We start from the raw sequence: 14,047 nt of genomic DNA, 5'->3' as shown, positions 1-14,047 counted from the left end.
TTTAAATAAGAGACACACAGCAATGGAGATGCAGCATGGAGCAATTTATAGCAAAGAAGAAAGAATATTTTGAAAGTTAGGTGCAGAATAGACAGTACACCTTGAGAGATGATTCAGAGAGGGCTGCTCATAAGGATGAGACAGCCGCTGTTACTGGGAAAACTCCCTTTATGGGAATCATCTTACATGATTATTCATGAGAGGGTGGGAAGAGCTGTTACTAGTAAGCATGTTCTGGGTGGTCCTGTGGGTGCACATGCACGGTAGCTGTACATGCTTGTTCATACATTACATGTCTCATTAGCATCTTAAATCTCCCTCCAGGGGTGTGTTTTTCACTATTATAATCAGCAAAGAGTAATTTTGAGAACAGGTAAAATCAAAATGCGCATGCCATCCGTGGGTCAATTCCCTCCTAGAGATAGCTCTTTTTGAATGAACTTGACTACAATGTGAATGCTGAAAGAATTGCTCTTAAAGGGCCATAGCTGCTGTGTCTCCAGGACATGGTCGCTTCCTTGATTACCTATCCTGACTCACATGGACCTCTTTAAATATCTCCGTCCCTAGGTTATCTTATCTACTTCTGTGATTTTTAAGCACTACCTTTTCACTCTCAGATTGATGAAGATCACTATTCTGATTCATAGACTTGTATATTTAACTTCCTACCAAATTTTGCTCATGACACAAAAGTCTAACCATTTGCTTATGTCAGAAACCTGGTAGCCATTCTTGTCACTCTCTCCCTTACCTTCCATGTTCAGTCAGTCATCAAATCATACAATTTTTCTTCCTAAATGTTGATCAAATACATTCTTTGTCATTACCCATTTAAAACAACCATCTTTTCTTATCTTTATTACTACAAAATAGCCTTCTAATTTGCATTTCTTATTGATTCTTTTGTAAAAAATTATTTGATACATTTCCTGTTGTTTTATTTTTAATACACAGGATTTGGAGTAAATGAAATATGAAGGGAAGGAAATAGAAAATAAATATAAATATAAGCCATTTTGCTAATGCTTTTATAATTGTAGAAAACAGACAAATAGGGCAGTCTGAAGATTTTCATCTCTGCTATATGGAGATTAGGCTGTAGCCCTTATTCTTTTTTTCTTTTAATTTAATTTTATTTTATTTTAAGTTCTGGGATACATGTGCAGGACATGCAGGTTTGATATATAGGTAAATGGTACCATAGTGGTTTGCTGCACCTATCAACCCATCACCTAGGTATTAAGCCATGCATGCTTTAGCTACTTATCCTGGTACCCTCCCTCCCCCAGCCCCTGCCCCCAGGCCCCAGTATGTGTTGTTCCCCTCCCCGTCTCCATGTATTCCCATTGTTCAGCTCCCACTTATAAGTGAAAACATGTGGTGTTTGGTTTTCTGTTCCTGCGTTAGTTTGCTGAGGATAATGCCTTCGAGCTCCATTCATGTACTTGCAAAGAACATGATCTCATTGCTTTTTATGATTGCATAGTATTCCGTGGTGTATATGTACCATATTTTCTTTAACCAGTCTACCATTAATGTGTAGCCCTCATTTTTGACTGGATCACTAAATATGTAGAGCAATGCAAGAAAAAAAAAAAAACAGATTTGACTAGGACATTGAAGACTTGGCCCAGGGAGAGACAGAGAAATGCTTGATTCATCTATCATGTAATTATTTACGTTCTCTTCCCCCAGTGCAGTGGCAGGTGATTTAGTCCATACAGTCAAAATCTTCCTTGAATAGATGTGAAATGCCCTTCTCTATTTTTCTCCCATGACTAAGGAGCACCTTCTTGAAGTCGTCAGTGACCACTGATATTCCAACTTCTTTGTTCTTCTCTCTTCTCTTACTCTATAGACACTCACTTAGCTACTTTATATATTAACATGGTTTTAACCTATATTCTACTCCTGAATTCTAGACTCATGAATCCAACTGATTATTAACCATTTGCAGGTATCCTGACACCTTAAATTTAACGTATTTCAACTGAATTAATTATATTTGTTATAACCTCAACCAATTAATTGGCTACTTGCCTCTTAGACTGTGTTTAGTCTTTTACTTATTGATATGTTTTGTCCCGTAATTGCATATTACTTGTCTGAAGTAATATTCCCTTCTTTGAAAGCCCTCTGTTAATAGCCTAGGGTTACCTTGGCAAATCTCTGACCCCAGTCCTTGGAGACCAAGGGGAATCACCTGACTCTTGATTGGTCACCTACTTCTAGCCTCCTGACTTCTCATCCCTAGTCTGGTATCTTTAGTTACCATCACACACAAGTTCATCAAGGCCTTTTATAGCATATCGAGTCAAAAAGCACCAAATAGGCTTATCAGTAGGGGAGAGAGCCCAAGGAGAAGGAAACAGAACAACAAAAGGTTTCAATAATGAAGTGGCTAAAATTTCAGAAAAGAAGTAAAAAATAGGATTAATTTCTGTGGAAAACAAATGAGCAAGACTAGGGAGCTATTCCTTTTATTATTTGATATTTGTTTTTTATGTGCTTTCCTCACAGTTGATACGTAATCAAAAGCACTTTTCACTAGCTGTATGTTTGATATGAATTTTGGAAACTTTCTGAGGTTCTGACATCTTTATCAGAGAAGTTTAATTAGTACATGTCCCTTTAGTCAGTCCTATGGTCAGTGAGTAGTTCCAAAGTGTGGCATCCCAGCAGAAGGTTTCCAGATTTCACATCTAAAACTTTTCCAATTTATTCAGCAGATATCTATTACACACTTAATAGATGACACTGTATTCTTTGATATAACAGATTACCTCATGGAATAAAAGTGGGAAGGAGCATAAGAAGGTATTCATATGCCTTCTTTCCTCCAAATTATTACGTTATGAGTCACTCCACAATGCCCAATGCAATGTTAACCTAGCACAACATGCAGTAGACTCTTTGACTGATTACTCTGCATTTGAATTGTTGGCATTTTCCATGTTTTAGTGTTTTCCTCTTCTAACCAAGTCTTTCCATTAGTAGCATGATAACTGAATGGCAAAAAACTTTTCTTAACAAAAATCATTTTTTTTCCTTTGGAGTTCGGTTGCTATTAAAACAGTAACATAATTAAAAGTGATTTAAATAGCTAATTAGATAATGTTATAGAGTAGTTTCCAGCAATACATTCCCATTACCAAATTCCCTTAAACAAAGCATCCATCGTTTATGGAGTGCAATTTGTCACTGGGTTACTGCTGATATAAATGCAATTATACATTCAGTGGAAGAAAGCATACACAAATAAACTCTGGTTCTCCATAAAAATTGCCATATCCATAACTTTTGAATCATTCTTACAAGTCCAAAAGATACATGGAAAATTTGGGCCTTGACATTTTAACTGACTTTACAACTGTCTAGTGTCTGGTACTAAATCATATTTTTAACAGTGAAGACCCAGATTAAAGCTATGTCACTGTTTTGACAAAACTGACCCATGAGTTTAATAAATCAAATTCCCCACTTAGTGAAACAAATGCTTTTTGCTTATTTGTTGTTTTTTGTTACATTAACCTTTCTTTAAAAAACTTAATTGACTGGTTTAGTCAACATGCTATAGCTAGATGAATTCAATATTTGGAAGCAGTTTCAATATGATTTTTTATAAAATGGTTATAAAAGTTAAGAAACAATTTGTCTCTTAATAAATGTTTAAAAGTTTACTCTAAAACTTCTGGGAATTCTGATATTAAGGAGCCTTTGTGAAAACAAAAACAAAAACACCTCTATGATTCTATTTAAACTGACCAAAGTCCTTTTTTTAATTCAATGATTCTATTATATAAGACTTTAAATACACTAATGAAAATGTCTGTATCCATGAAAATAGAATCTCAGTGTTGAAAAGGACTTCAGATTTAAATAAGCATTCAATTTCTGAGTGATAAAGAATTTTATTTTAGGGACAATAGAAATGCACATATCAAAAATTCAGTGTCTATTGTGAGAGTACCTTGCTAAGTGTTGACACAAGAGCAAACTTTAAAAATAACACTATAACCAATCTTTAATTGTGCTGTCTTCAATCAATGCTGTGGATGTGCTAGATTCTTCTAAGGGTGCATGTGTATGTGTGTGTGCACAAAAGAGAGAGAGAGAGAGAGAGAGAGAGAGAGAGAGAGAGAGAGAAATAAAACGTTGAACACCAACCAGAATGGAATTAACTGTGCAGTGCAGCTTGAGTAACTTCAAGTGACCTGTTAACCTGTTAAGAAGTTTTGCCTAGGGTCTATGGTACAGTCCTACTTTTTCAAAAATATCATACAAATGAGGTAAAAACCCATATCACTCTCAACTTTTAAATTATAGGTATGTTTCATAAACCAAATCAATAGTTTCTCTGAACTTCAAGTGAAAATATTTATAGTTATATGTTTTCTCTTTCTTTGCCCCTCCATTTTTCACCTCCCTGCCTCTCTCCTCCCTTCTTTTCACATTTCATGCTTCGTGAAAAAACCACAAGAAGAGAAGCACATATTTATTTAAATACATGTCTTTTGTGCATGTGCACATTAGTGAGTTAATCAACTATAAATGCAAATTTAAGCTATCATGTATGTTTCTCTATAACTGATTCTCTTAATGTGGAAATCAACTTATTTGACAGTAAACACTTCATTTAAAATTATATTACATGCTTATAAAAGAAGATTTGTTGAGTTATCATAAATTAGCATTTGACTCTTTTCCAATAATGTAGTGATTATATTCACAATCTTGAAGAGGGAAACTGTTAAACTTGACAGGAAAAGGCAGACCTTTTTCTGTATAAAAATTAAATATATATGTCCAGCAAACATCTAAAATTAAACATCAAGCTAGAAAAAGTGTATTTCTCATAAATATAAAGGACAAATGTTTATTTTTCTTACACAAAAAACTTTTGTAACAGCAAATTTTACATAAATGTAAGCAAGCCATTCACAAATAAAAGCAATACAAAAGGTCAATAAACATATGAAAATATATTCCACAGTACAAGTAAAGTAGTACAAGTTAAAGATATTATACCATTCTTTATCAAATTGACAAAGCTTAAAGGAATTGATAATATTTAGTTTTGAAAAAGAAAGTATTATTGGTAGAAAGTATACATTTTCAAGTTTATTTGAAATCTATTGATATTTGCCAAATTTGAAATGTATTGCCCTCTTGATTCATCAATTTCATTTTTTAGAAATGTACCTTAAAATATATTTGGATAATTAGGTTTTCTCAAATATATTACAGCCAAGGTGTGCAGATAGGTTTAGGCTTCCTTGCAGTATTTTGACACAAAAACACCAAGACCTTTCAAAATGTCCATGAACATAGGACCAGTTAAATAATTTATATATTTATGCGATGTAGCCATTAAAAATGAAGGAAACGATATTCAGATATGGAGAGATTTCCATCATATATCATTACATTTATAAATAAAATAATACAAAATATCAAACAATATGTATAGTGTGATACTACTTGAGTAAAATTTTCAGAGTAAAATGAAAAGAGGAGCAGGAGAACACACACATGTCTGTTTCTGTGGAGAAAATTCTAATTGGGAGGTCTCCACATGGGTAATTAATTACCTGTTGACATTGGGGAAGAGTATGGGGAGGAGCTAAATGAAAATACAACTTTTCCTCCAATCGAATCTCCATTTTCTTAAATAAATAGCAAGCATTAGTTCTACAGTGAGCTCATAAAGTATTGCCTAAAACAATGGATGTACGTTGTAAAATTGAAATAGGTTACTTAAATAAGTGTATTTGTCAGCAATAGTGCAATTTTTCAATGATGATTTTGTTATTAAAAAGAGAGAAGAAAGGAACACCTGCAAGGTTTATTTGAATATCTGATTGTATAAACTGGATGATATTTCTATCTAGTTTTAATCTGGCACACCAGGCCAAGAGTTTAATAGAAAATCAACAGTGCCTTTTTCCATTTATAAGAAAAAAAGTGTGATAAAGATTTTAAGAAATAACTGTTTTTGTTAGATTAGAAGAAAAATATTTATAAAGTTACTGAAGAGAAAAATATTCTAGTTTAATTAAAATTATGAATCTTAACTGCTTTATATCTTCGTATTGATTTACCCCAAACACTGGAAAAGCAAACACATGTAGTTTTCCTTTGTATATAGTAACAATGGCATCTCTTTTCTTCCTCTTCCTTTTGGCAGCTTTCAGCCGTGCCCCAATTCCGATGGCTGTGGTCCGCAGAGAGCTATCCTGTGAGAGCTATCCCATAGAGCTTCGCTGTCCAGGGACTGACGTCATCATGATAGAAAGTGCCAACTATGGCAGGACTGATGACAAAATTTGTGACTCTGACCCTGCTCAGATGGAGAATATCCGATGTTATCTGCCAGATGCCTATAAGATTATGTCTCAAAGGTATGATACTTCTAATAGTCTTTTCTTTGTGCACAATATAAACCTTCAACATCAATCTGTGTTGCATGTTAAACATAAGAACATAAACAGTGTTATGTATTTTAGGATACTTCGAAATAGTTTTTCCATATCTGACTATTCCCTATATCACCAAAATGCTAATTGCAAATAGCATTTGGAAAGTATTACAATTTATTGGATTATCTATTACATTTCAGGGTCTGCATGACATTGCATACTGTTATTTTGAAAGTGTTCTTTAGAATTGAGTTCACGACATGAGAGAATAAATGTATTTTTCACAATGTGCAAAAATAGGATTTTCTCCAAATATGGCAGAAAAATTATTTTACTGCTAACAATAACTTTCTAACAATGTAGGGAAAAAAAGACGTAAAAATTAATAGGTAATTTTATAATCATTAATCAAAATGTAGTAAGATTATTGATTAAGGACTAGTTGGCCTTGGAAAATAATTTTAAAAGTATTCTTTTGCTATTCAGCATATGAAATTAATTTAAATATTTGAGCAATCTAAATATGGCCATATTAACATCGTATAAATTAATGTATCATATAATATCAGTGGGTAAGAAAAATATTTTTGATTCTAAAGAGACTGGTCAGTAGGAATGCATATTACATAAGGTTCAAATTATGTTAAAATGTCTTGATAAGTTAGCTAAATATTATATATCTCTTAGATATTTGTTCACTATTACTATGCTTTCTCAAAAATCAGGGATAAAGTCATTCCTTTACTATAAGCCTACAGCTATTCAGTTATTTCTTTTCCTTCTATTATTTAAGGACTTTTTTAAATATAGGGAAAACTATATTTTAGATACAACTAAACAAATTGAAGTCTAAAGACAAAAAAGTAGATTTCAAGGATTCTCTCTTTTGCACTTAAGAGAGCCTTCCTTATTTTTCACCTTTTGTCTTCTTCATATTCAAAATTTTGATACGTATTTTTGTGTGTAATTAATACATTCATAGTCAATATGTTATTTTTATAAATTACTGTTATATAAACTATTAATACAATTATAATATGTCAGGTTTTTGATGATTAAAGCACTGATGTGTACTTGAAGGGTAATGAAATATGGGCAAATCTGAGGGCTTTTATTTGTCTATTACTAAAATGATGGCTCATGCTAAGGTGAGCATTAATAAGAAATAAGATTAAAATTAGGGATTTCATTTGATAAAAGTTTGGTTGCATCTTGTTGTTCTTGTGTGTCTCTATCATCGTTACGTATTTGATATACCTCCAACTATACTAAATGCTAAGACTGAAAGAGTTCTTATTATTTCATTGTGTGTAGCTATTGTAATAGTGTTTCAAGAGTGGTTTTCTATGAGTAGTATGCAGTGGGCACTATGACTAAACTGATATTTTTATTTGTTTTAGTTAACCAAACATAAGATTCTGTAGAATTCATTTGGAATATGAGTTGAGAAGGAAATGCTGCCCTTCTCTGATTCATTTTTCACTTAAAATGTAATAGAAGCATTAGCTCTTTCATCTCTATATTATTTTCACTGAAATTGTTTTAATCCTTTCATTGATATTATTAACGGCTCCAAAGATAATCCTTTAATCTTGTAATTATTTCAAAAAAGTAGTTATAATAGATCCTTTGGAGCCACTGAACTATATGGGATGCGTACACTAAGTGACAAATCTGTAGAGTAAAAACACTTTAAGCACCTTTAGTAAATCATTTGTGTAAGCCCTCCTGGTGGTTTCACAAATATGAGTTGTCAGTTAGCTGAAATAACTGTGGTTAATTCTCCATGGAAGCAAGTTTCTCACTTGCCTTTTAACTATTAAATGTACTAGATTTAGGCTTGTCCAAAGTAAATGTTTTTGACTCTCTGAGAAAAGAAATCAGGTTTTATTATATAAGCTCCCAAGAGATGCGATGGTCATGGCCATTTAAGCTGCTTTATAATGAACTTAGTTACACTATTATGCCAACCACAGCATGTTAAATAGTGCTAATAATTACTACTTATGATATGGACATCATACTAATGGTACAAACTGTTTAAATAGATTAAAGCATTTAAACTGAAATCATAATGGAAAACATGTTTTTTTAAAAGGTATCTTAATCCTTTTCTTTTGTTTAAACTTCTAGAAAGAGACAGTGTCAGAGTCTAAACATTTCTAAGCATGTCTTATGAAGGATTATTACTCAGTATAAACAGCATTATTATCACCGTATTCTTGTATAGCCTTGTTTAAAAAGCCCATAACTTGCTTCAGAGTGATGCAGTAGACAGATGTCCCAGGCAAGGAGAGATATGAAATGTCATTGAGGCAGATGTGTGAATACACGTTGAACAAAGGCATAAATTAAACTGCATACTGATGTGTAAATTAAAGCTAAGTGTGAAAACTTTGGAAGTTGGATTGAAAGGCTGTAACTCTTGATTTCCATATTTTTCTTCAGTAGAGCTTTGCAATCTGATATATGGTCTAGAGAAGCCACTTTCTTCATTGCTTTCTAGATTGCATTTTCTCCAATCACGTGTACTCTCATGCCATTCTGTCCACCACCCACCAATTGTCCATGCTTTACTTCTGTTTCATTATCTTACCAGAGAACTTATTAAAACATCACAACAGATTTATTTGTCCTTCTCAGGAGCTTATACTTTTACTCAATTATTATCATCTACTTCCCTCTTTAATCTCATCTAAACATTAATAAACCTGTATTATCATACAGCTGCCTTGTCTAAAGCAAATTGTAGGCTTCTAGAAGGCAGACTGCCTGTTGATTTTACCTAAAACCAACTTTGGATATATAAATGAATAAATAAATATGCTCTCTAATTTTGTTATACCACTTAAAAGCTTTCTTAACTCTATTATTTGAATGTTTTCTATTTCTTTTTGTTTTACTTTTATATATTTTAGAGAGTTTTTAAAAAAAATTATGCATAACTTTGGAAATCTAAATATGAAAATGACAATTTAGCAACTGGATAACTTTAGAAATTTTACATTTGGCATTCAGCTTAGGTTTCATGTTATTCCTTACTATTAATGGAAATATTTCAGTTGTTAACCAGCACTTGAAAGTTTACAATGTGCAGTTTACCGTGACAGTTACTTTTGGGCTTGATGGATGAATAAGTTAGTCGTGTTTTCTCCCCATAAAACTGTGTATTTTTTAGCAGATGAGAAAACTCAACTATACCATTTGCTCCACATTTTACTTTTTATCTCATTTATATGTGTTGAAGAGATTAAAGGAAGAAGGCTCTTTCAGCTAAATGATATAAGAGAGCATTTCACTGGAGAGGAAACCTTAGAGCTGCTTCTTGAAAGATGGCAGCATTAGTGGAACCAGAAGAGACCTAAGTGATACTAGCTATGTAAGTGGAAGAACACTAGAAAAGAGCACAAGGGCATAGCTTTTTTCTAGTAATCTTTTGCTCATCCTTGGTTCACAAGTTTATTGCTGTTCTGCTGTGGACTTTTTATTAATGTATGATATGCCTACAGAAAATTCCATATATCATACATGTACACCTCAATAAATTTTCACAAATCAAGCTCATCCATGTAACTATCACAGATAAGGCGGAAAATTAATGTCACCTCAGAAAGCGCCCCCTTGTGCTCTGCACCAGCCATATTCCTTCCTACAAGGATTGCCCTATCCTGATTTCGAAAACTCTAAATTAGTTTTGCCCACTTTGTAATTTTGATAAAAAGTTTCATATATTATATACTTTTTGTCTGGCTTCTCTCATGTAATGATTTATTTTTAATGTAAATTTGTTGAAGCATTTGTCTGTACTATGTAATTCACTCATTTCAATTGTACAATGATGTTTTCAGTGAACTTAGCAAGTGTTGCAACCATTGCAATAAATCAGTTTTAGAATATTGTTGTCACCACAGTAAGATTCTGCATGCCAATTACTGTTCATCCCAATCGCCTTCCCCATCCTGTGCAATGTCCAATCTACTTTCTGTCTATATGGTTATCTTCAATGTATTATTTTAAAGCTAAAAAATGAGTATTTAAAATCAAGTTAAATTTAATGGGCTTTTCAGTGGGTACAATATAGAAGAAATATTGGCAGTTATTTCTGGAGGTATGGAAATAAATATGTTGCTTGTATTTTGAATCCTCTTAGAATCAAACATCATGAATCTAGACATTTAAAAATTATTTCTTTTGAGTTTTCTATCAAGTATAGATGTTAAATGTACAAAGTAGGAGTATTTTTTTTCTATTTAAAGGAGCGATCTAAGTTTTGTTTTAGACTCAGGGTGTTCATATAATAGTCACATTAGGAACATGCAGAAAAGAGAGAGAGAGGGAAGGCCGGGTGCTGTGGCTCACACCTGTAATCGCAGCCCTTTGGGAGGCTGAGGCAGGAGTATTGCTTGATTCCAGGAGTTCAAGACCAGCCTGGATGTTTTATGAAACACCCATCTCTACAAAAAATAAAAAGTTAGCTTGACATGGTGGGGTGCACCTATGGTCCCAGCTGCTCAGGGTTGCTGAGGTGAGAGGATGCCTTGAGCCCAGGTTAAGGCTGCAGTGAGCTGTGATCCCAACGCTGCACTTAGCCTGGGTGACAGAATGAAACCGCTTCAAAAAAAAAAAAAAAAAAGCGAAAGAATTGTTTCCCATCTTTCTGAAAAGTTAGTGTTCAGTTTATATCAATAGCACTGAAAGTAATTTTATAGGTTACAAAAGATCTTGCGTTCTGCTGAAGTCATTCGGGGTGATGCTAAGAATTTTTACAGTCGTGTGAGAAAGTGAAATGCCAGTGGCGGTTCTGGAGTATACGTAGCCTAGTAAGTGTTCTGCAGTAACTGCATTTATATACACGAGTTGTTCCATTCAAGTATTCTCCTTTACTTCTTTGACAGATCTATTATATTGTCTCGTATTTCTCTTATAAACTATAACAGATCAGAAACAATTCCTCATGTTAGGAACTTTTCCATTGAATCCACATTCTATGTAATAAAAAGAAAGGCATAGAACCTGTAATATATAATACATTACTTAAGGATTACTGTCTGTGTGCCTGTCTTTTTAAATATAAAGGAAAAGAAAGGAGAGAAGGAAGATAACTTTTTCCAAGGCCCAAATGTAGAGAATATGGAAAAATGGGAAATTTCCTATATGGAGGGCATTTATTTATTTCTTCTCTTCTAATATTTAGCTTCTTTCAATTCTGAAAGTACATTTTGATAATGTCTGCTAAATTACTTTCAAGTATTTCTTGCTATTAATTTAATTTTGAAAGAAATTGTATGTTACCATATGCATTGTTCAAAATTAAAAATTTTAGTAAATGATTCAAATATTTCATTACGGCTTATGGGAAAAGCTAAAGGGAATTGTGTTAGGTCTCCTTTGTCCACAGGAACTATTAACCCTGTATTGCAGCCATACTCAAAGCATGGTTCATGGAAATTTGGAATCCCTTTTAAGGAGTCTACAAGGTCAAACCCAGATTTTTCTCTGGTTGTATGCTTTAATTTCTTGCTTTTTCTTTTCTGTGTATCCATTGCATGTTTTTCATAAGGTTACCATGAGGCTTACAAACACTATCTTATAACCCACTATTTAAAACTGAAGACAACTTAACATTGATTGCGTAAAGAAACAAACTCACAAAAAAGAAACTAATAAAAACTCTACACTTGAACTTCATCCTCCCACTTTTTAACCTTTTGTTGTTTCTCTTTATGTCTTATTGTGCTGTTTATGTCTTGAAAAGTGGCTCTAGTTATTATTTTTCATTGGTTCATCATTTAGTCCTTCTAGTTAAGTCAAGAGAAGCTTATACATCATAATTACAGTGTTATACTCATCTGTGTTTTTCTTTGGCCTACTGTTACCAGGGAGGTTTTTTTTGTTGTTGTTGTTTGTTTGTTTCTTCTTCTTTTGTTTTGTTTTTTCCTTCAGGTGATTTCTTATTGCTCATTAACGTCTTGGTTATTTCTGATTGAAGAACTCTGTTTAGCATTACCTGTCTGGTTTTGATGAAATCACTCAGCTTTTGTTTGTCTGGGAAGGCCTTTATTTCTCCTTCATGCTCAAAGGATATTTTCACTGGATATACTATCCTAGGGTAAAAGTTTTTTCTTTCAGCACTTTAAATATGTCATGCCACTCTCTCCTGGCCTGTAAGGTTCCCACTGAAAACTGTTGCCAGATGTATTGGAGCTTTATGTCATTTGGGTTTTTTTTGTTTTGTTTCAGTTTGGTTTTTTCCCTCTGGCTGCTTTTAGGATCCCTCCTTTATCCTTGACCTTTGGAAGTTTGATTATTAAAAGCCTCAGAGTAGTCTTCTTTGAGTTATATCTGCCTGCTGTTCTATAACCTTCTTGTGTTTGAATGTTGGTATCTTTGTCTAGGTTTAGAAAGTTATCTGATATTATCCCTATGAATCCCCCTTGCCTCTGTCTCTTTCTCTCCCTCCTCTTTAAAGACAGTAACTCTTAGATGTGTTCTTTTGAGGCTATTTTCTAGGCATGCTTATTGGTTTGTATTCTTTTTTCTTTTGTCTCCTCTGATGGTGTATTTTCAAATAGCTTGCCTTCTATTTCACTAATTCTTTCTTCTGTTTGATCAATTCTGCTATTAAGAGACTTTGAAGCATTCCTCAGCATATCAATTGCATTTTCAAGTCTAGCATTTCCTCTTGATTCCTTTTAAGTATTTCAATCTGCTTATTAAGTTTATCTGATATAACTCAGAATTCCTTCTCTTTGCTATCTTGAATTTCTTTGTGTTTCCTTAAAACAGCTATTTTGAATTCTCTTTCTGAAAGGTCATATATCTCTGTTTCTCCAGGACTGGTCCCTGGTGCCTTATTTAGTTCATTTGATGAGGTCCTGTTTTCCTGGATGTTGTTGATACTTATAGGTGTTGTTCAGTGTTTGGTAATTAAAGAGGTAGATATTTATTGTAGTCTTTACAGTCTGGGCTTGTTTGTGCCTGTCCTTCTTGGAAGGCCTTCCAGGTACTTGAAGGGACTTGGGCCCCAAGCCCAATAATGCTGTGGCTTTTGCAGGCTCATAGAGGCACTGCCTTGGTGGTCTTGGATAAGACCTGAAAGAGTTATCTCACTTACCAGGCAGAGACTTGTTTTTTCCCTTACTCTCAAACATATTGAGTGTCTCTCTCTGTGCTGAGCCACTTGGAACAGGGTGTGTAATGATGGAAGCACCCCTGTGACCACCATCACTGGGACTGTGCTGGGTCAGACCTGAAGCCAGCATGGTACTGGGACTCGCTCAAGGCCTTTCCCTTCAGGGTAGTGAGTTCCTCAGGCCCTGCGGAGTGTCCAGAGATGCTGACTGGGAGCCAAGGACTGGAGTCAAAAGCTTTACCAATTTACCTTTTGTTCTGTTCTTCTGCAGCTAAGCTGGAACTCAAACCACAATACAAAGTCCTTCCCACTCTTCCCTCCTCTTACTATGGCTGAGTATCCTCTCTTGTGGCTTCCACCAATACTAGTCCATGGGGTTTCTCCAGCCCACAGCCAATGTTCACTTAAAGCCCAAGGCGTCTTCCTCAGCTTGTGGTGAACGTTGTCAGGCCTGGAACTGACCCTTCAGGGAAGTGTATTCCCTTCTGGCCCA

General features: G+C 34.1%; 1 protein-coding gene across 22 annotated transcripts in view; it reads left to right on the top strand.

Annotated features, from left to right (window-relative positions):
* The window catches only part of ADGRL3 (adhesion G protein-coupled receptor L3), an 871,587-nt gene that overhangs the window by 389,094 nt on the left and 468,446 nt on the right, over positions 1-14,047 (top strand). For all 22 annotated transcript variants that reach the window (XM_030818870.1, XM_030818875.1, XM_030818872.1 and 19 more), the window contains one exon: positions 6,191-6,404. In XM_030818870.1, the coding sequence (XP_030674730.1) occupies positions 6,191-6,404 (214 nt within the window). The remainder of the gene's footprint in view (positions 1-6,190; positions 6,405-14,047) is intronic.

Source organism: Nomascus leucogenys, chromosome 9, assembly GCF_006542625.1.
Source record: "Nomascus leucogenys isolate Asia chromosome 9, Asia_NLE_v1, whole genome shotgun sequence".
In the NCBI taxonomy this organism is placed as follows: Eukaryota; Metazoa; Chordata; class Mammalia; order Primates; family Hylobatidae; genus Nomascus; species Nomascus leucogenys.
The sequence above is the reverse complement of the archived record's forward strand: the minus strand, read 5'-3'. Positions and strand labels throughout refer to the sequence as shown.